The 21,575-nt window shown below is 44.9% G+C and overlaps 1 protein-coding gene across 2 annotated transcripts in view; it reads right to left on the bottom strand.

Annotated features, from left to right (window-relative positions):
* Positions 1–2,833: 2,833 nt before the first annotated feature.
* The window catches only part of Yipf1 (Yip1 domain family member 1), a 43,003-nt gene continuing 24,261 nt past the window's right edge, over positions 2,834–21,575 (bottom strand). Inside the window, exons 7-10 of one of the 2 annotated variants that reach the window (XM_008833017.3) lie at positions 17,732–17,898; positions 17,208–17,390; positions 13,772–13,897; positions 2,834–3,070 (exon numbers count right to left, since the gene is read on the bottom strand). In XM_008833017.3, the coding sequence (XP_008831239.1) occupies positions 13,808–13,897; positions 17,208–17,390; positions 17,732–17,898 (440 nt within the window). In that variant the 3' untranslated portion in view covers positions 2,834–3,070; positions 13,772–13,807. The remainder of the gene's footprint in view (positions 3,071–13,771; positions 13,898–17,207; positions 17,391–17,731; positions 17,899–21,575) is intronic. The other variant, XM_008833018.3, reaches the window with a different exon arrangement.

Here is a 21,575-nt window from a genome sequence, read left to right as displayed (position 1 = left end):
AAATATGACACACTGTATTTAACAATATTTAAACATTTCCTAAAGTATACATTTCAAATTCTTCACCTGTATAGATTTTGATTTTTTTTTGGTCTTTTTGAGACAGGGTCTCCTGTAGCCCCAACTGACCTGGAACTCACTATGTAGACCAGGGGCTGGCCTTGAACTCACAGAGATCCGCCTGCCTCTGCCTCCCAAGTGCTGGAATCAAAGGTGTGCACCACCATGCCCGGCAGATTTTGATATTTTTAAGGGTTTTCAGAGGAAAATAACACTTCTCTCTCCCATCTGGTTACCTTCAAATTCAATCTTTCCACGAGAACAAGCTACTAATTCTTAATGGAATGCGATTAACCATTTGCAAAGGGAAAAGACATTTACTTTAAAAGACATCTCCTTGGACATCCACCATCTCTTGTGTAACCACATTTGGTGAGTTGAGCAAGAAAAGAAATTCAAAACACATGGGTGATTTTTCCCTGAAGGGTGTGGAGAACATATGTCCCAAAATCACTGTGGGACATTTCTATAAAGGCCAAATACCAAGCTTTGGGGAAGGGTTTGAAGGTTTAGTCCATTGACAGGCAAGCTCAGGCTCCTCCTTCCTCAGATGGCCTCTTAGCCAAGCTGCACTCCTGTGGCTGTCCAGCAAAGCTGTCTTCTGCTGTCTACTTTTGGGGGGATTAGAATTCACAAGGAAGACCAACAGAGAGAGGAGGACATAGTACAAGCAAAGTATGTAATTTGGGCTGCAGATCCAGATTCTCACCCTCTTAAGCACTGCTTAGGTTATCTACAAAGGTGGATTTAGCTTGCTGATCACAATCACACAGACGGTCAAATGAAACCTATGGATGAAAGACATGCCCGATGGTGTCTCATTTACAGCTTTATGCAGAAGAGCAGCACTAAAGGCTTTTCAGTGGACACTCAAGAGTATGTGAGGCAGTGGGTAGAGGCTTTGGAGGGACCATATGCAGAGACCAGCTCCCCATGAACAGCAAGTTAGCTGGGGCAAGCCACTCAAACTCAGTGTTTCCTCAGCTGTAAACATTAGTGCACACTGTTCTTCATTGCCAGCAACCTATCTAAGCAGAGCCCCATCACCCACTCTTCAAATAGCACGTCACGATGGCCTTATGAGTTCTAGCCAGACGTACCATGTATCATTTACAGATAGCAGATCTATTACCATTGTGAGACAGTCCACAGAGCTTTTTCTCTGACAGAGGGATCAACAATATTTGAGATGCTGTTGGACTGCTGCACCTGACTGACTGAAATGAAACATCTCCCTCCTAACTTGGGATGAGTATGAGCAGAAAACACATTGTTGTTTTATGTTGGTACTTTGGAGTTGTTTGATACCATAAAATAACCTACTACTATCCCAAACAATGCCAACCTGAAGAAATTCAGGTAATCCTCAACTCATTTTATACATCACCTTACCAGCATTTAATAAACAAGAAGTAGAAGCAGGCACGGAGCTAGGCACTGGGTAAAGGAGGTAGACATAGGGCAGAGTCCCACTACAGGACCCTCCTGTCAGGTGTCCAGGCTTCCTCTTTAGTCATTCAGTATCCTCATCCATACTCAACCAGTACTAATACCAGTGTTATAGTTTGCATGTTCTTGGGAATTAAAGCAGGAAGTATAGGTTTAAGAAACTGAAACCAGCCGGACGTGGTAGTGCACGCCTTTAATCCCAGCACTTGGGAGGCAAAGGCAGGCAGATGTCTGTGAGTTCAAATCCAGCCTGGTCTACATAGTGAGTTCCAGGGCAGCTGGGCGGGAGACCCTGTCTCAAAAAGACCAAAAAAATAAAAATAAAAAAATAAAAAAAAAAAGAAGAAACTGAAGCTTTAGCCAGGCGTGGTACTGCATGCCTTTAATTATCCCAGTATTCAGAAGGCAGAGGCAGGCAGATCTCTAGGGGCTACAGGGAAACCCTGTCTCAAAAAGACCAAAAAAATAAAAATAAAAAAATAAAAAAAAAAGAAACTGAAGCTTTAGCCAGGCGTGGTACTATATGCCTTTAATTATCCCAGTATTCAGAAGGCAGAGGCAGGCAGATCTCTGTGAGTTCAAGGTCAGCCTTGTCTACGTAGTGAGTTCCAGGCCAGTTCAGGCTACAGGGAGAATCTGTCTCAAAAAGACCAAAAAAAAAGGAAACTGAAACTTACTTGCTTGCAGACTCCTCACCCCCACCAAACATGTTTTCTACCACCATGCCTCTGCCTAACGTGGACTCTGCATCATCAGGGTCCATGCATGTTCTCAGCCAAACGTGAGACACATTTGTAATCACAGCACTTGGGAGGCCAAAACAAGAGGATCGTACGATTAAAAAAGCCACTGAGTTTTCTAGATTATGTCTTAGTGTTGATTTTCTGTGAGGACTTCCCCAGGTATGAAATGCACTTTTTTTTTTTTCTTGTCTTTTTAAGACAGGGTCTCCCTGGAGCTCCAGTTGGCCTGGAACTAGCTATGTAGAGGAGGTTGGCCTTGAATTCACAGAAATTCACCTGCCTCTGACTCCTGAGTGCTAGGATTAAAGGTGTGTGCAGCCACACCCGGCTGAAGTGTGTCCTTTCTATCTGCTGCTTTCAGTCTGGTGTTTTTTTTGTCTTGTGCTGTTTTCAGTCTTGGTGTTTTCTGGAGAGAGAGGTCATGGGGGTTACAGGTCTCGATATGTTGTCCAGTCTAGCCCCAAACTCACAGTGATTCTCACCTAAGCCCTTGCTTGCCTAACAACCCTTCACCCTCTCCCCATCAGTGCCCAGCCACAGTGGTGATCAAGGTTTGGAAAAGAATTGTTGAAAGACACAGGTGTTGAGCATCCTTTATTTTTTTTCAGAATTGGAACTTGAGCTTAGGGCCTCACATATGCTAGGCAAGTATTCTACTACTGAGTGATTCCCCCAGACCAACACTCAAGTTTTGCTTGTTAAACGGGTGGTGGGCCTTCAGTGAGGCAATGACCAGTTTCCTGCCGGCACCGCACCTTTGGCTTTCATGGAGTGGATGTCATGTCCAAAAGAACCACACTCCCCTAAACATGGGAGAACTGAAAAACAAAAAATAAAAGTTCAAGATAAAGATCACCCCTGTACAAAAGGAGCTAAGATGTATAAGAGGGTATTCAGCTTTGGTACCAGAGCTGTCTGCTACCTCCAACTCCCAAATCTTGAGCCTTAAGCTCTGAGTTCTGTGTTAAAGTAGAGATTACTGCTAGAAGGGTTATGGCAATTTTCAGACTTTTCCTCTATTTCACTGGAAACCTAGTGACTTTCTCTAGTCTAGATCCTCAAACTTTGTTTACTTTCTTTCTTTCTCTCTCCCTCCCTCTCCTCCCCTCCACCCCGGGACTTTTGTGGTGCCACTATATTAAGGAGGAGCCATAAAGTGGATGTGGAGGAAATTAAAAAGATCTGGGACTAGGGCCAGGGAGATGGCTCAGTGGATGCTTGCTGCACAAGATTGAGGACAAGAGTGGATTCCCCCAGAACCCACATAAAGCTGTGTGGATGTGGCAGCCCTGTCTGTAATCCCAGTGCTCAAGCAGAGATAGGGAATCCTTAGGGCAAGCTGGCTAGGTACACTAAGCAAACCAGTGCACTCTAGATTTAGCAAAAGACCTGCCTCAGTAAACAAAGTGGACAGTGATGAAGGAAGACATGTCAACCTCTGGCCTCCATGTGTACCCACACAGGTTTACACACATCCATAACACACTTGAACACACAAACACATATGTATACATATATATGCTCAAACACAAAAAAGTATCTGGTAACAGGAAAGCTATTTATGGTAGTTGAAACATGAGATTAAACACATGGACACGAGGCATGACACAAAGGTTAGGGCAGATCATGACAACAGAGTTTGAATTTTCTTCTTTGGGGAATGGTGGAGTAGTGTGTGTGTGTGTGTGTGTGTGTGTGTGTGAAGATAGGCTAGGCTTGAACTCCTGATCCTCCTGCCTTAGTGCTGAGATTATAGGCATGTACTACCACACTAGGCTTTTTTTTAAAGTGGGGTTTTTTAAATTAGTTTACTTTTATTTTATATGTATCAGTGTTTTGCCTGCATGTATGTAAGTGCACCTGTGTTGTACAATGCCCAAAGACACCAGAAAAGGGCATCGAATTTCCTAGAATTGCAGTTAGGGATGATTGCTAGCTGCTGTGTGGGTGCTGGGAACCAAACCTACAAGAGAAGTCAGTGCTCTTAACTGCTCAGTTCTCTCTCCAGCCCCTGACTACCACCAAAAAAGTTTTTAAGGAAGTGACATGGGTACAGGTATGGTTCAGTGGTTCAGATTATTAATTTTCAAAGACACCCCCGTGGCTGCATATAGGATGGGTTAGAAGGAAGAGATGAAACAGAAAAGGTCACTGAGCTATCACAGCTCAGATGCACAGAGTTGAGTCCTGGCTGTATATGGTAATGATAGGACAGGTTTGAGGAATATTCCAGATACAGAAGAGCACCTGCCTAGTAATGATATGAAGGTGGGAGGAAGGAATATACATTGGTGTTGGAATTTCTAGCCTGGGTGACAGTATTAGTTACCTGTCTTGTTGCCTTAACAAAATACCTGACAGAAGTTTCCTAAGCAGGGCAGGGTTTGTTGTGCCTTGCAGTTTTAGGGGATAGTTCGTCATGCAGGGAAGGCATGATGGCCAGAAGAAGAGGTGGCTGAGGTTGAAGTTACAGTCAAGATTAACATCAGGTGACTTAGGGGGTTTCTTTCCTTTCCTTTTTTTTTTTGGTATTGAGAATTAAACCTAGAGCCTTCTGCATCTTAGGCAAGTTCTTCACCACTGAGACATAGCTCCAACCCTTTTCACATTTTACACTTTTATTTTTCTCAATTATGAGAAAGGATCACACAAAGTTACCCAGTCCTTTGAACTTGAACTTCCCCTGCCTCTCCTGCCCAAGTAGCTGGCATTCAGGCCTACCCAGCAAGCCTGGTAACTGAGTACTGTTTGGTTAGTTTTGTTTTGTTTTGTCTGGGTGATACTGAAGATGGAACCCAAGGCCTGTGCATTGATTTTTTAATCTTATTGAAGACCCATGTGCCAGCCCCTGTCCCAGGCCTTGGATACAATGATAGGTATGGTCTCAACTCTCAAGAAAGTTACAGTCTAGCAGAGGAAGGAACAAGGTAAATAAAAACCAAATCATTATTTATTTCATTACAACTGTAAGTTGCTATACAATAAGGACTTTTACCTAGACTGAAGTCAGGAGCAAGTGTGGATGGCAAAGTCATTCACTGCAGGAAGGAAGCCTATAGAGCAACTTGGCTGTTCCAGAGAACGGCTTCAGTTTGGGACACAACAAAGTTGAGGCACAACAAAGTTGAGGGAAAACTTGGAAAGAGGAGCTAGAGACAGACTTATATCCACAGGAGATGATGGCCTGTGGCTGAACATATGGCCTTTTATTCAAGTGATGAGCCAAGACCTCCTGGGAGGCCTCCCCAGGGTAGGGCCATGTTCAGCCATCTGCACTGGACTATACCATGAAGGAGAGACTGTGGCAAGGGCTATCTGCCCAAGTCTGCTGATGCCAGCAAGGACTCTGTGACAAATGCTCACAGAATGAAGGAAGCTGGAACTTGCTGGAACGATAACCCTGACTGGTCTTTTAACAGACATCTGCTGGGCTTCTGAAATGCTAAATAAAGGTAGGGAGAAACTAGCCCATAAGCAAGCACTTAGGATTTGATTTTCTAAATATATTCTGTTTTTCTGATCTTCCTTGCAGTCTATCCCAAATTAATGTTACAGTTGGAGAATTTCAAGCCAGCCAGAGCATCCTCTTCTCCTGCTGCCAACTTACTTTTAGTGGGAGGTCTATGAGGAAGAAACTAGGAAGTGCTACACTTAGGCCAGAGGATAGAAAGTCAGATGGCACTGCTTTCTATGCCAAATTTGGACCATCAGCCAGCACCTCCTCACCTCTCAAAGAGTACCTCCACCTCTCAGCCTGATGCCGCACTCCTGGCTACTTCTGGCTCCCCATCTTGGGTGGCCCCAACGTAGCACAAGCAAACTCCCCTTCTTTCCTTGGCCCAGCCCAGCACCCAAACCTGGCCTGTGTGACCACTGCCTGGTCTGGGGTATTCCACCAGAAATTCCCCACTGTGGTGCCTCTTTAATGGTGGCATATATTCACAACACACACACACACACACACACACACACACACACACACACACTCAAATAAAAATAGTAAAAATAAAAAATTTTTAAAGATTTATTTTTATTTTATGGATATGGGTGTTTGCCTGCATGTAATACCACGTGTGTGTCTGGTGCCTGTAGAGGCCAGCAGAGGGCGTTGGATCCCCTGGAATTGGAATCACAAACTATTGTAAGCTACCATATAGATGCTGGAAAAAAGAAGCTGGGCGTGGGGGCACATGCCTTTAATCCCAGCACTAGGGAGGCAGAGGCACAGAGGCAGGCAGATCTCTGTGAGCTCAAGGCCAGCCTGGTCTACATAGGGAGTTCCAGGCCAGCTGGGGCTACAGGGAGACCCTATCTCAAAAATACCAAAAAAAAACCCCACAACTATCTAATTCTAGCTTGGTGACCCAATGAGTTTAATTGGGGTTACCTAGAGGCGTGTGGGCAACTTATAGTCAGTTATACCATGGAAGAAGAGTCTCTTCCCACAATTATTAGTTGCTTATATATCTATAGGGAGGGGTGGGGGTCTCATGAGCTCCAACCACCTTCCACAAAGGAATGTTAGAAGGTCCAACCTAGTGAGTACAGGTAATCACAACTGTTCTGATTTCAAGACAGTAACTTTCATGCCAGACCAGGAGAACAGAATTTCACAACTATCTGTTTGACTTTTAGGTCAAAATTTCCACTAAGTTAAAAAAAAAAAAGCTATTGTGTTGACCCATTTAACATCCCAGATTCCTCCGATCTATCAAAGAAAAGGAACAAAGAAGAAAACTGAGACAGCAACAGTCCAGAGACTGCAAACAGATTCTCCGGGCAGGGAATGCCGACATGGTGGGGAACAGATAGAATGTCAGTGATGGAATGAAATCATGCAGACTGGAGGATGTGTTACAGGAGACTGTGGGGGGTGGGCTGTGGCTCTGGGGGTGGGGTTCAGGGGAGAGTATAATCAAAATATATTGCATACATGTATGAAATTGTCAATGAGTGAAAAAATTTCTTTTAAAAATATGATCATGGCTCTGAATTAAAGTTGATTTCACAATAAAAAGACTGATATGTACAAACTTGGTAAAAATAGTTTGTACCTTTGGCTTATGAAATAAGAACTTCTGGGCCAAAGGAATAACTTAGTAAATAAAGGCGCTTGTCACCAAGCCTGATGGACCCAAGTTCAATCCCCAGGACCCACATGATGGAAGAAGAGAGCCAACTCCCTCAGGTTGTCCTCTGGCTTCTATAAACCACAGAGTGTGCATGTGCATGCACACACACAAACAAAATAAATGAATGTGAAAAAAAAGAAGAAGAAAAGAAGCACTCCACTGACAACATGAGCTGGTGAAGGATAATAGCTTATAAACGTGTGTGTCCAGGCAGGAGGATTTTAGCTGCAAAGGCTTTTCCAGAACGCTTTGTTCATTTACTATTAAAGCCCTTATCACAAAGCAGATTATTTGCAGGCTGCCCCCCTCTGAACACATATATTTGTCACTGGCCATGGGTAGGTGCCCCAATCTGGATATGGTTCTTCATACAATCCTTCAAGCCAATGCAGACCTTCCGGGATAGTTTTCAGGCTTTCTCAGGAGTCTTCGCATAGAGGAGAAATGGCGCTGACCCTCAGTGGTAAGTTAATACAAAAGAAAGGATGGATGCCAGAGACCGCCTAGCATGTTTCAGTGACCTAGGGGCAGTTTCCCTGCTTACCAGTCACTAGAGGCTCCTCCAGGGTCCTGGGGCTCCTGGTAGAGAAGAAGTTAATGTTCTCAGGAACCAGTCCAGGCTAGCCTTCCCATGTACAGATTTATGCAGGGAAGGTTACTGTTGAGATTAGAAGCCATTTTTCTTCAGTGAAAGCTGGAAGCCCAGAGCTTACAGTAGAAGGCACCGCCAGCTCGTAAATCTGCAACACACAGGGCTCTGGACAGCCCCTCTTATTGGCAAAGTGAAGGATGCTCTGCCAAGGAGGCTGCAAAAAAGCTGTTCATCACTATCTCATTTGGAGACTTGACACCCAAATGGAACTACCCCAGCTCACAGATCTGTGCACGGTCCAGAGGTGCCAACTCCACACAGACCGGGCTGGGAAAGCTTTAAGGGCTATGCTTTTTTCAGAGCCTGGGACAAGTCTCTGGAGAGTTACAGCACCTGGGCTTGCAGGTCTGGCGCCTTCACAACAAAATACAAGAACGAGCCTTAAGTTCCAGCTCAGGAGCCAGTCAACAGAGCCCCTCATAAGGTTAATGTCAGGTATTCTGAGCCAAGGGAGGGTTCCAGGCTACCTGTGTTCTCTCTGTCCCTCTCCAGCTGGGCTCAGATTTTCTTCTTTATGTCTCCAGGGAATCACTGTGTCCTACTACTCAGCCTAGATCCTCCCCTTCCTCAAGCTATGAGAAGACTACCTTTTCAGAACAGCAAGTAACTAGTTACTCAGTTCAAACAAGACCCCCTGTAAAGCCAACAAGTCATACTTCCTCCTGTGCCTCCACTTAGCTCAGTTGACAACTTTTCTGAGCAAGTTCTTACAGTGAGTGGTATCACTTGTTAGGCTCCTTGAGGCAGTGTCCATATCTGATTTTCTGAGTCCCACAGAGCAACTCCAATAACTACATGGGTGAGCAAATGAAGGCCCCAGGCTCAGTGTATATAACTCTCATCGTGAGCTGTGCCTTCATCTCACAAAGTTCATCTTACTGGTCACCTGTACTATTCAAGCCAGCCCAGCCACTAGGCCAGACACTGCAGAGGCCAAGTCAAATAGGACTCTGTCCCTTACCTATGGACTTCAACCTCAAAAAGGGAGATTGGCTGCCAGGGCCTTGCCCACAACAATCAGAGGAGTCCAACCTGAATGAGTGGACAGTTAAGCCACAAGGCAAACAGGCCTCATGTGCTCATGCTAAGGCAGAAGGCCCTCACACCAACCCACTGGAGAAGTGAAACTGAAATATTAGAACATCTATTTACATTTTCTTAAAATATTAAGTTTTAATGGTTATTCAGATTGACAACAGTATATGCAAATATTTCAAATATACATACATCACTGGTTTGGCTTGTGGCAAAGACTTGGAAATGGTCCCAACGAGCTCTGTCTGATGCCTTTATATAATCCCCCCACTTAAGTCAAGGCCTTTGACTTGCTTCTAATCAACAGAATACAGCAAAGCATCGACTGCCACTTCTTTGTTTATGCTATGTAAGACTATCACTTCTGTCTTACTAACAGACTGTTATTGACCTTCTGTCCATTTCTGATTTGATGAACAGAGATCATCATATAAAGAGGTCAGCCCACATGATAAAGTACTAAGAATGGCTTCCAGCCAACGGCCTGCAAGGCTGCTTCATTCTCACCAGTCACAAGGAACTGAATGCCAGTAACATACCTTGAGACTAAGGAAACTCTTCCCTAAGTCTAGTTTTCAGATGTCCCCCAGCTCTGGCCCACACATGGCCTCAGCCTCGTAGAAGGACCTGAAGGACAGGAGGAAGTAAGCTACGCCCAGGCCCCAGCCCACAGCAACTGGGAAGAGGTGAAACTTTGGTGATACTGTTGGGCAGCAACAGGTAAGTGATACAGGATTTAGACTTGTGACTGTCAAGACATGCAGCTAAGAAGCAGGCAACTCAAACCACAGCTCTCTAGACCACACAAGAGGGAGTCATAAAACATTTGCACACTGGGCTGGAAAGCTGGCTCAATGGTTAAGAGCACTGACTGCTCTCGCAGAGGACCTGGGTTCAATTCCCAGCACCTACATGGTAGCTAACAACTGTCCTAGCTCTAAGACGATGCCCTCTTCTGACCTATGTGGGCATTGCATGACACGGGTGCATTTATACACATTCAGGCAATAAATACACTCATACACATAAAATAAAAATAATCAAACACAAAATGTTTTTTTAAAAAAACATTTGAACACCAACAGTATGGTCTTTGACTTTCGGTGGTAAAAAAAAAAAAAATCATGACTCATGCTAGGATGGGAAAACTCAGAAGTTGTCTCCCCAAGATCTAGGTTCAAGTCCCAGTTCTGCCTCTAAGCTGCAGGTGATCACAATGAACTCACACATATTTCCCCTGCCTCCTTATCAATACAACCAGCTGGACAAGACTGGTAAGAGTCTGCAGTGAGTGACCGGGGAAGTGTTTTGTAAGACAGACTCTGATGGGTATGTGTTAGTCATCAAATTCAGGTGGCAGTGAGGAAGGAGTTGTTCTCTTACCTTCACTAACATAAGTGAGGAGCAAAGCCCATTCTAGCTCTGGCCTTCATTGATTCTAAATTGCATAATTAAAAAGGAAGAAGGGAAGGTGTCAGCTAGGGAAACTATCTTCCACTGGAAACACCCTTGACCATCACATCTTATCAGCCTGCAGGGCCTACAACCTGAATTCCTCAACAAAGAGAGAAAATTCCAGTGTTTTACAAAAAGAAAATAAAGAGAGATGGCTCAGTGGTTAGGAACACTGACTGTTCTTGCAGTAGACCCTGGTTCGAATCCCAGCACCCACATGGCAGCTAACGACTGTCTGTAACTCCAGTTCCAGGGGATCTGAAAGTCTCTTCTGTCCTCCGCAGGCATTGCACGACACGAGTGCACTTACATACATGCAGGCAATACATGCATACACATAAAATAAAAATAATAAATTTTTAAAAAAGGAAATAAAATGTAAAGTCAGAGGGAACCATCAAGTTTCAATATAAATGACTGGCCACTGTCAGTGGGACAGTAGCTTTGACTTTACTACTAGGTGCCTAAGTACCAGGAGCTTATAAACACTACCATTAATCTTCACTACAGTCTTCTAGTATGGGTTGTATCATCCTTATTTTATATAAAACTTAGCTATGGCTCAGTGAGAGTGGGCCCCTTGCCAAATGCACCTGTAAGTACAAGATAGGAATAAGCTTTAACTCTATTTGACAGTTAACTGTCTGGTCTTGGCATATACCCCATTACGCTGGGAGACAGCACTTTGAGCAGAAAGAACAGTCAGTCTTCACAAAACAGAGTAAAGTTTCTTGGCCCACAGTGAGGTCAAACACACTCATTCCACAAACATTTACTGAGCAGGGGGTGATTCTAACCAGGGAGTCTCACTAGTGCACAGAGCACAAATAAATGGCCAAATAACTGAACAAACACACAGGCAGATGGACACACTGACAGCTAGTGCTTAGAGCACACATGGTAAGAGTGAAGTATGCGTAACAGAGTAACAGGGTCAGGTAGGTGATGACTGCTGTAAGGGAGGGGGTTCAGAGAGCGGAACTGCAAGTGCAGTAGCAGATGCATTCTAGAAACAGCAATGGCAAAATGTTTAATACAGGAGCAGAGAGGACCCAGGATCTATGAGAGGACACAACCACCAGAGGCTTCCATGCTCCCATCAGCCCTGGGAGGCTTTGAGCAGAGTGGCCAGATACAGGGTACTTTCACTTCAGCCTATGGGGTGTCAGGGAGAAGTGGCCTTGGTCTGAGGAGAATGGCTCTAGGGATGTGAGGGAATCTAGGTCAGAAATGCCATGATAAATGGCTCGACTGCCAGTCAACACAACACCAGCACTGGGGCTACCCCATAAAGTTTGTCTGATCCCGAAGGAAGACTGAGGCACTCTAAAGCAGCCTTTACAGTGTTTGAAGTGCCAGTCATCATTTTAAGTAGCAGAGAGGCTGTGTAGCAATATGGGAAATTGAGTTACTTGGAACTTTAACTTTTGGATATTTTTCAAATGCTATTCCTTTCAATCAAAGGTTTAATTGGCTTCAAAACCTAAGTTTGTGAATGACATTGATAACATTTAGTTCTGTTCCCCCAGGAGAGGAGTAAAATTGCTATTCTGTTAAAGAAGCTGAGAAATCTTCCATCTTATTTTGTGGCCTGGAATAAGACAGCATGGCCTGGAATAGGAGTGTCACTGGAAATGTGAAAAAAATTAGTAAACTACTAAGCTCAAGAAACAGAAAAAAAAAAAAAAAGCCTTAAGATATTATACATTCCTGGCTTTCTTTACCCCCTTCACTAAAGTGTGATGTTCTGCACAACTAAAATATAGGTATAGACCTAGATATACCTGGCTATTTGGGAAAGTATGAGAAGTTACAACCTAAGTAATAAGTCTCCCCAACTCCCAAATGTTTGGTTGCAGGCATAGGCCACCACGCCTTACTTTTACAGTGGGGAAGACCACCACGTTGGGGTGCCCGGTCTCTTAACATGAGTCATTTCTAAACAGAATTGGTCCATTGGATTCTGTCTGATTTCAAAACTGACACATTTAAGAATGGTGCTTGAGGGACTGTGAAATGGCTTAGCAAGTAAAAGTGCCTGTTGCCACATCTGATGATCTGATTTCCATCCCCAGAGGGAGAGAAAGAACTCCTGAAAATTGTCCTCTGACAGAGGGAGGGAGGGAGACAGGGAGGGAGGGAGGGAGGGAGAGAGAGAAACACATGCTAGGTGTAACAGCACACACCTGTAATCCTAGCATTTGGAAGCGAGAAGTGGGAGATCAGGAATTCAAAGTCTTGGCTACATGATGAATTAGAGGCTAGCCTGAGATATATGACAGCCTGTCTCAAAAGAACTAAAACACGATGGAAAAACACCTATTAATTGGCAAAGTTGTCACCATTTAACTTATCAGATTCAACTACAAGTAACATTCTTCACTATTATGAAGCTGTGGAATACCAGATATTGGCTGTGCTTTTCCATATTGTTACTAAAAAATTTCTAGAAGGGGTTGGAGAGATGGCTCAGCAGTCAAGAGCACTGACTGCTCTTCCTAAGACCCCGGGTTCTGTTCCCAGCACCTACAGGATGGCTCACAATATCTTTAACTCCAGTTCCAGTGAACCCAATGCCCTCTTCTGGCCTCTGTGGGTACTGCATGACACAGGTGCGCTTACATACAGGCAAAACACTCATACATAGAAAGTAAAAAATAAATTTAAAAATGTAATGTTTCTAGAGAAAAAAACTAAAACAAAACCAAAAAAGGCTTAGCCTTGGTCACTAAGAAGTAGAATAGGAGGCGAGGAACAGGCTACAAAGCTGGGTCTTTTTCTTGCACTCTAACCCACTCAGCTAACCACTCCTAAATAAATCATTTCTGAGGCCCTGAACAAATGAGGCATGAAAACACAAAAGCCTTTGGAGGACTCCAGGGGTCACTTAAGAGAGCTCAACACAGGCTTCTGAAGTCAGCCTGAGAAATCACAGAGGTGCGGAAAAATCACCAGGACCTTTTGGAAATGAACAAACCCTTCTGTGCCACTGGAAAGGACACAAGAATTGGAAGAGGAAGGCAGTAAGGACAAAAGCAGGGATTTCCTACCCAGAATCTAAGAGATTATACTTCCCAACTCTATAGGGGGAATTGGTACGTGAACTTCAAAACAAAACATTCAACAAGAGAGAGATATACACAAGCCTACACATGCGCATACCCACATGAAACTGTACAGAAAGATACAGGGCCTAGTCCTTTGTCCTTGATGCTAACTGATACACCTGTCCGTTTGGAACATACCACACAAGATGAAAATGCAACCTCTTGCTTTCCTTGTTAGCTGGACTTGGCTACTGCTACTGTCTGGTTTGGAGTGGCTGTGGTTGTTGGGAGATGGTCTATCTCTGGAGCATCAAAGAAGTATGCCTGCAGGAAAACAGACAGACGAGGGAATCAGAAAGCAACAATCTGGTGACTGATCTTCCAGACAGCTATGCTACAGTCCTTGTGGGTGTTTGTGGCCCCTCCCCTCTTCCATCCTATTTGGTATCACACTGACCAGCAACCACCTCTGTTTATGTCTGACACACTCAACTGTGAGGACCTTTTAGTTTAGCTACCATTTGTTGAGCACTTACTACTACATTATATGCTTGAATCTGAAGACAATCCTGCAGTCGTTACAGTGATTTTCAACAGATGCAGAAACTGGGGCTGAGAGCCTGTCATTAGATCAAATGCACATAGCACATGAACAGTGGAGCCAGGACTCAAAGCTAGGTCCATCTGATTCTAAATCTCGTTTGTAATTACTGTGTCATACGGAGACTGTCTCAGGCTCCACCTTTGTGTCCCCAGCGCCTCTCCTAAGGCACTGCACTCAAGTTGTTTATGAGCCAAGCCACAACGTACTGCTGCTAAACCAGTTGGTAGGCTCTGCAAAGACCTTGAAAAGAAGTGTTGGTTCACTTCCACATACCTCAGTTTGGAAATGCAAAGTGTGATAAGTGCTTATACTCACCACCCCCAGTTTAGGAAGTAGGAGAGAAAGACAGCAAGGGGGGGCTTCCCTCCAGCCTCAGGGTCTCGGAGGACACTAACAGTTAGCTCAGGAAAACACCAGAGTTGCCAGCCTTGAGCTTCCCTTCAAAGGGAGGGTGAATCTGATACTGTGCCTAGGACTATTAGATGCTCTGGCAACCATGCCTCGAAGGAGATAAGGCTTAAAAAGCTACCAAGACAAGAACCATTTTCCCAGCTGTGCCCTCATTAGCCAAAAGAGGGCGCCAACACAACACGCTGGGATTCCCCAGCACAGTCCTACGGCTTCCACAGACCTTGTCCAAGAGTTCCTTGCTGTCTTTTCCACAGACTCCCTCTAGTTTGTCATATTCTCAGAGTATTTCCTACTTTTAAGGGTCCTTTCTTGCAGCTGTTTTCTGCAAAGATGAAGAAGAGTGAACTTGGGGGGCATGGGTTGGATAGAGGCCACAGTGTCCATGCTATCCTGGGCTCCTTGGGTTCTCTGAACAGGAGCCCTGAGTGAGACAAGTCTGATGAAACCCTCTTCAGGGCTCTCAGCTCTGGGCTGGGAGATCCAGGTGCCCCATCCAGCTTGACTACTGGTCAACAAGCCCCTCTACCCCTCAGTTTTGTCTGTAAAATGGAAAGATTGTTAAAGATAGTCTCCAAGAGCCTTTTAAACAAGAAAACTTTAACTCTGACTAATTCCACAAAGCTTTACTTCTACAAAGACTTAACATCCTCAGCTCTCAGAACCCCTGTGATAGGCCATTTGGTGCCTATTTTAAAAGAGAAAGCTGAGGCTCAAAGAGAGAGAGTTCCCTGAAGCTACGCAACGGCACGCCAAGCTGGGACTCCAGGCTAGCTGTCCACTCCCAGGGTCTCGGCTCTGCTAGTCTCCACAGTCTTCGATCTCACATGAGGTCTGTGCCCAGCCCAGCTCGAAGCACTACCGGAGCACAGGCTTCCTATCAGTAGGGACAGGACATGGGTCTTTCTGTGGTCAGTAGGAATCAGTCATACAGGCCTGTCTGGCTCTCAACATCCTGGCTGAGGATACACCCTCCTGGGTGTGTCCTTTGCCAGCCCCACCTGGTGTGTTTAATACAGACCTGGAGCTCATTTACAAATGCAGTCATCCAGAAGCCCTCAGCAGGTGTGCGGTTGTCACATACCTCATTACACTGAGGTGAGGACACCAATCCACGTTCCTCAGGGGAGACTGAGAAAGCCAGCCTGTCTGGTTCAGTCAGTGCCCCTCAGCTCAAATGACTCCCCAGCCAATTCCTCTTACAGCCTTCTAATAATAATAATGTCTTCTGATTGCATGACTTGGCAGAGTCCCCCCTCGTGTGTGTGTGTGTGTGTGTGTGTGTGTGTGTGTGTGTGTGTGTGTGTGTGTGTGAGTGTGCATGTTCATCTATGTGTGGGTTCATGTGTGCTCAGGCCAGACTACCTCAAGTGTCATTCCTTTGGTGCTATCCACCTTTGTTGTGCTTTTTGTTTTAAACACAGCATCTCTCACTAGGGTAGAACTCACCAAGTAGGCTAAGATGACTGCCAGTAAGCCTCAGGGACCCACCTGTCACCATTTCCCCAGTGCTGGGATAACAAACATGCACCATCATGCCCAGCGTTTTAAATGTGGGTTCTTGAGACTGAACTCAGGTCCTCTGCAAGAACTTTATTAACTGACCTGTCTCAGTCACCCTTTTTTTTGTGAGACAAGGCCCTGCTATGTACCTCTGAATGGCCTGGAACTTACTATGAAGCCCAGGCAGACTACAAACTTGCAGCAATCCTCTTGCCTTAGCCCGCCAAGTACTGGGATTACAGATGTGAGCCACAATACCCAACCAACTTATATTTTTCATGCTGCAAATCTCAACCAATCCTTCAAACAGTACAGTGTGTGGTGTGCTAAGGGAAGAGAAAGAAGTATGGAGAAAAGAAATAAGCACAGCAGGAGTGGAGGAGCTGAACTGGAAGCCAGGCTTCTTCCATTCTGACTACCCCTCCTCCAGAAGAGCCATCTCCAGTACAGAGAAGAGTACAGACACAGGGCCCTGGCTCAACACCTGGCCATGGAAGGCTTCCCTTGCCCAGGAGGACACAGTAACTTCCCCTTAAGAAGAGCCCTCCTCCCAGCAGGCACCTCCCTGTCCTACAGTTCAATGTGCCCTGCTCAGGAGGCCCTTTCAGAGCTGAACAGAGTGGTGCTTTTCTTCTGCCTCTGCCTCTCCACCAGCTTCTCAACCAGGGCTCTAATGAGTGAAAAGTTCAGGACAGAGATGGCCCAGGGAGAAGCACTAATGAAACACATGGTCCTAGCATGGGAGAAGAGCCTTAGTCCACTGACGACTTGTGTGACCTTGGATCACTCCTACTAGGGCCCTGACTTACGACATACAGCAGAGCAGCCTGGAAACGTCTAATGACACGGGGCTGTATTCTATCACTTTTTTGATCAGAAGAACTTGTCACAGTAGAGGAAGGAATTCCACAGGCATATCACTGAATCTTACCCAAGCTTGATGACCTGAGTTTGATCCCCAGAACCCACATGGTGAAAAGAGAGAACAGACTCCTGCCAAGTTCCTTGGACCTCTACACGCATGCTATGCCATCCATGTGCCCACACTCATAAATACATACACAAAAAATATAGAAAAATATAAAAACACACCAGGAAAATAGAGTAACCAGACCATACCAAGCAGCCCACAGAAAGCAGGACATGCAGCAGCAGGATCGTCACAAGGGTGGCCAAGGCAACGCGCCGGTTATCCTCTCGAACAGCTGGCCAAAACGTCATTGCCAAGACAGACCCTGAGATGCCCAGGGCAATCATGACTAGGATCCAGCGAACAGTTCTCTGGGGGATGATCCACAGTACCTGAAAGAGGAGAAAGGGCAGGAGAGGGTTCTTTGGAAGTATCTATCCATTCCCAACACTGACATTCACAAAGCCCCTGAGCCAGCCAGCAGCTGGGTGTGCAATGCCACGTGGCTTTGTGGAGCACTACACCAGCACGGACACTTTCCTAACCCAGGGTTCCCAACACAGTCAAAGCACTTGCCCTCCCAGCACCCATTCATAATGCACTTTAAATTCCCAGGGGACTGCCAGGAGCATAGGAGCGTTAGGGTAGAAATAACGCTTGGTAGAATACTTGGTTGAATTTTCCACCAAGGACAGAGCATCACTCAGAGTCTGCTCCTCAGCATGGTACTTACTGCTGTGGGGATATAAATGAAGAGCGAATAGCCATAGACACACACAATCTCCAGAAATGAGTAGGAAACGATGTTCATCACTTTGCTGTTTCTCCACATGAGGAAACCCCAGAGAGCGAGAGGAACAAGCCAGGCATACGCATAGATGACGGTAGCCGCTACGGACACTGTGGATGACAGAATAGTTCTGTCTCCATCAAGCCTTTACTACAGTGTCAGGATGCTTCCCACACCTTACCACCTTTCCATCAAGTATGCTAATCTACCTCAGACTTTTGCATCATGACTTACCACTCTGCATTTCCTGGGCCTGGCAGCACCCAACACATAGTAGATGTTCTATAAATTTGTGTGGAACTAAAAAATCTTTAACATCTGTCATTGTGGTGATAACCGGTAGTATCCTATATGGCTTTTATAACTGACTTAATGACTAACAATTAGCAATATGAAACAACTAGATTATGTCATTGAAATACTACAGAGTGTCACACTGAAAGTGCTTAAATATCCTGCGTTTTTAGATCAAATAAAAGCCAACTATCCCCTTGGTAGAACATGTTCTCCTCTCTAGCAAAACAAGAGCTGACACTGATTCTTTTAGTAAACGTGTTAAAATGCCCTGGGTACAGATTAACTTGTTCTGCATGTCATTTAGTGATCTTTCTGTGTCTAAAATAGAGAGTTCTAGCTCACTGATGGATTGCTAGAAATAATCTCCATTTTCAGTTTTTTTCTCACATAAATAACTCTGTCTTGGTGGTGAAAGTGCCAGATAGCGGTTCCTGGGAGCTAAGAGTGCACTCTATCACTGGACTGCTCTGCTCTCCTTGTCTCTCTGCTCTGCCCCTGCATAGCAGTGTGCCCCAGAGGGCTGTCTTCCCACTTCTGGAGTGTCAACCCTAAAAGCCATGCCACCCGCTCTTCTTATATGAAAATCAGCAAAGAGTTCACTTAGCAAAAACGAAGGCCCCTCCTAGCAATTACAGACAAACTCTTACTAAAACATGTCATTGTCCAAACACTCTGACGCTCCAGAGAAGTTTTTTCCTAATGGAATTCCCTCACTAAACTGAGTGCAGTTTTGGTGGCATAACTCCTTTTCCTTGGTAAGCAAGAGGAGGAGAGGAAGTTCTGCTCTGGCTGTAACTACTGCTTACTGAGCACTGGCTGGGCATCAGCCATTGCACTCAGGGCTTTACTGAGAGGCAATCTGTGTCAGAGTCCAGGCACAGACTCCATGCTATAGGTACTAATCCTAGGCAAAGCAACTCTGAGTAGTGATGAAACCTTCCTGCCTCAGTTTCCCTATCTGCAAAATAGGAATAAAATTACCTTATAAGACTATTAGGAAAATAAAATAAGTAAAAACAGGTAAGAACTTTTCTAAGTAGAAGAGTGACTGGCATACAATAAATACTCAATTAAGAATTAGCTTTTGGGGTTTGGAGATATGGCTCAGTGGTTAAGAACACTGGTTGTTCTTGTAGAAGACCCGGGTTTGAATCCCAGCACCCACAAGGCAGCTAACAACTGTCCATAATTCCAGTCCCAGGGGGTCCGACAGACTCTTCTGACCTCCCCAGGCATTGCACAACACGGGTGCACTTACCTACATGCAGGCAATACACGCATACAGATAAAATTAAATAAATAAATAAAATTTAAAAAAAAAGAATTAGCTTTTATAAGCCAGGCATGGTAGCTCATGCCTTTAATCCCAGCACTCTGAAGAAAGAAGCAGGGGGATCTCTGTAAGATCAAGACCAGCCTAATCTATATAGTGAGTTCCAGGTCAGCTGGGGCCACAGAAAGACTCTGTCTCAAAAGGAAAAATAATTTTTTTTCTTTGCAGGGGGAGGGTGTTGAAGAGACAGCTCAGTGGTTAACAGCACTGACCATTCTTCGAGAGGACCCAGGTTTGGTTCCCAGCATCTACATGGCAGCTAACAACCATCTGTAACTCCAGTTCCAGGAGATCAAACACCCTCTTCTGACCTCTGTGAGCATGCACACATGTGCACTTACATATATTCATGTAAAACAGTCATACCTATAAGATAAAAATAATTTTTAATAAAAAAATAAGTAATAAAATACTGGGCATGGTGGCACATTCCTTTAATCTCAGCACTCCAGAGGCAGAGGCAGATGGATCTCTGTGAGTTCAAGGCCAGCCTGGTCTGGTGAGTGGCAGAGTGCCTGCCTAGCATGCACAAGGCCCTGGGTTCAATTTCCCCCAGCATCACCGAAAAAGAAGAAAAGGGAGAGGAAGAGAAAGAGGAGGAGGAGGAAGAGGAGGAGAAAGAAAGAATTACAGCCTATGTGTGGTAATACATGCCAATAATCTCAACATTTGGGAGGCAAGAAGATTATAAGTTCATGGCCAGCCTGGGCTACATGGCAAAACCATGCCAAAAGAAAAGAATTATCATTTTCTGTTATTAGTTAGTATATAAAGACATATTATTCATATCATCCATATTTTCCCTTTAGGATCAGAGAAGCTAAGTAGTTTGATCAAGGTCGCATAATTAGCAAGGAGGTAGGAGCAGGATCTAACTCCAGATGTGATCCATATACTTTCTTTGTTTTTTTGAGACAGGGTCTCTGTAGCCCCATATGGTCTGGAACTCACTATATAGACCAGGCTGGCCTTGCTGTAACAAAAATCTACCTGCCTCTGCTTCCCAAGTGCTGGATTAAAGGTGTGTCCTACCATGCCTGACTCATACTTCTTTTTTTAACTTTTAATTTTTTTATTTATTTTATTTATTTCGTGTGTGTGTGTGTGTGTCTGTATGTGTATATGCATGCTCAAACCAGACAACTTTTTGGAGGTTTGTACTCTCCTTCCACTGTGGGTTCTGGGGATTGAAATCAGGTCAGCACCTTCCTGCTGGCCTGTGACTCACACTCTTTACATAACATGAGAAGATAAGGCAGTGATTATCTTACTGGTACATAAATCACATCAGGCTCTGACACCGGGATGGCCAGCCTAAGACAGACAAATAAAAACCCTCCTGTGGTCCAGATCCACGCCCTGGCAGTATTATTGTTTCCATTTTGCCAATAAAGAATCTGAGGTGAAGGTTTGCCCTAGGAGGTGGAAGCTGGTGAATGGCAGAGCTGGAACCTGTAGCCAGTGTTCAGTTCTGGAGCCTGTGCTCTTCCCCAAGCTCTTGCATCCTCTTAGCAGGACAGCAGGGAGGGAATGACACTGGCCTGAGAAAATGCCACAGGTCAATATTCAACCTTCTTCACTTTGGGGTAGATGTCATTGGAAATCCCTGAAAGCTGTTTTCTTTTTATTGCCAAATACTAGTTTGTCTTTTAAGACAAGGTCTCTCTGGTCTGGAACTTGCTATGTAGATTAGGCTGGCCTCTGTCTCACAGAGATCCACCTGTCTCTGCCTCCTGAGTACTGGAATTAAAGGCATGTGTCACCTCAACTGGTTTGTCTTTGTTTTTAAGATAGGAAATTTAGTAGCTGAGGAGACAGCTCAGCACTCACCAAGTGAGGATAACGATCTAATGTAGAATTCTCAGAACCCTGAAAAGTTGGACGTGGTAGTGGACATTTGCAATCCCAGCACTCCTACCCTGAGATGGGAGGCAGGCAGGAGAGCCCCCAGAAGCTCAAAGGTCAGTTAGCCTGGCAGATGCAGCAGTGATCAACAAGAGACCTTCTCTCAAACAAGGTGGAAAGCGAGGCTTAACACCTGAGGATGTCCTCTGACCTCCACATGTGCACTGTGGCATATGCACCTGCATTTACACAGGAGCATCATACACATACAGAGGAAGAGGAGGAGGAGGAGGAGGAGGAGGAGGAGGAGGA

Source organism: Nannospalax galili, unplaced genomic scaffold (assembly GCF_000622305.1).
Source record: "Nannospalax galili isolate Female #2095 unplaced genomic scaffold, S.galili_v1.0 scaffold356, whole genome shotgun sequence".
In the NCBI taxonomy this organism is placed as follows: domain Eukaryota; kingdom Metazoa; phylum Chordata; class Mammalia; order Rodentia; family Spalacidae; genus Nannospalax; species Nannospalax galili.
Note: the sequence above shows the minus strand (reverse complement) of the source record. Positions and strands in the feature narration are given on the sequence as shown.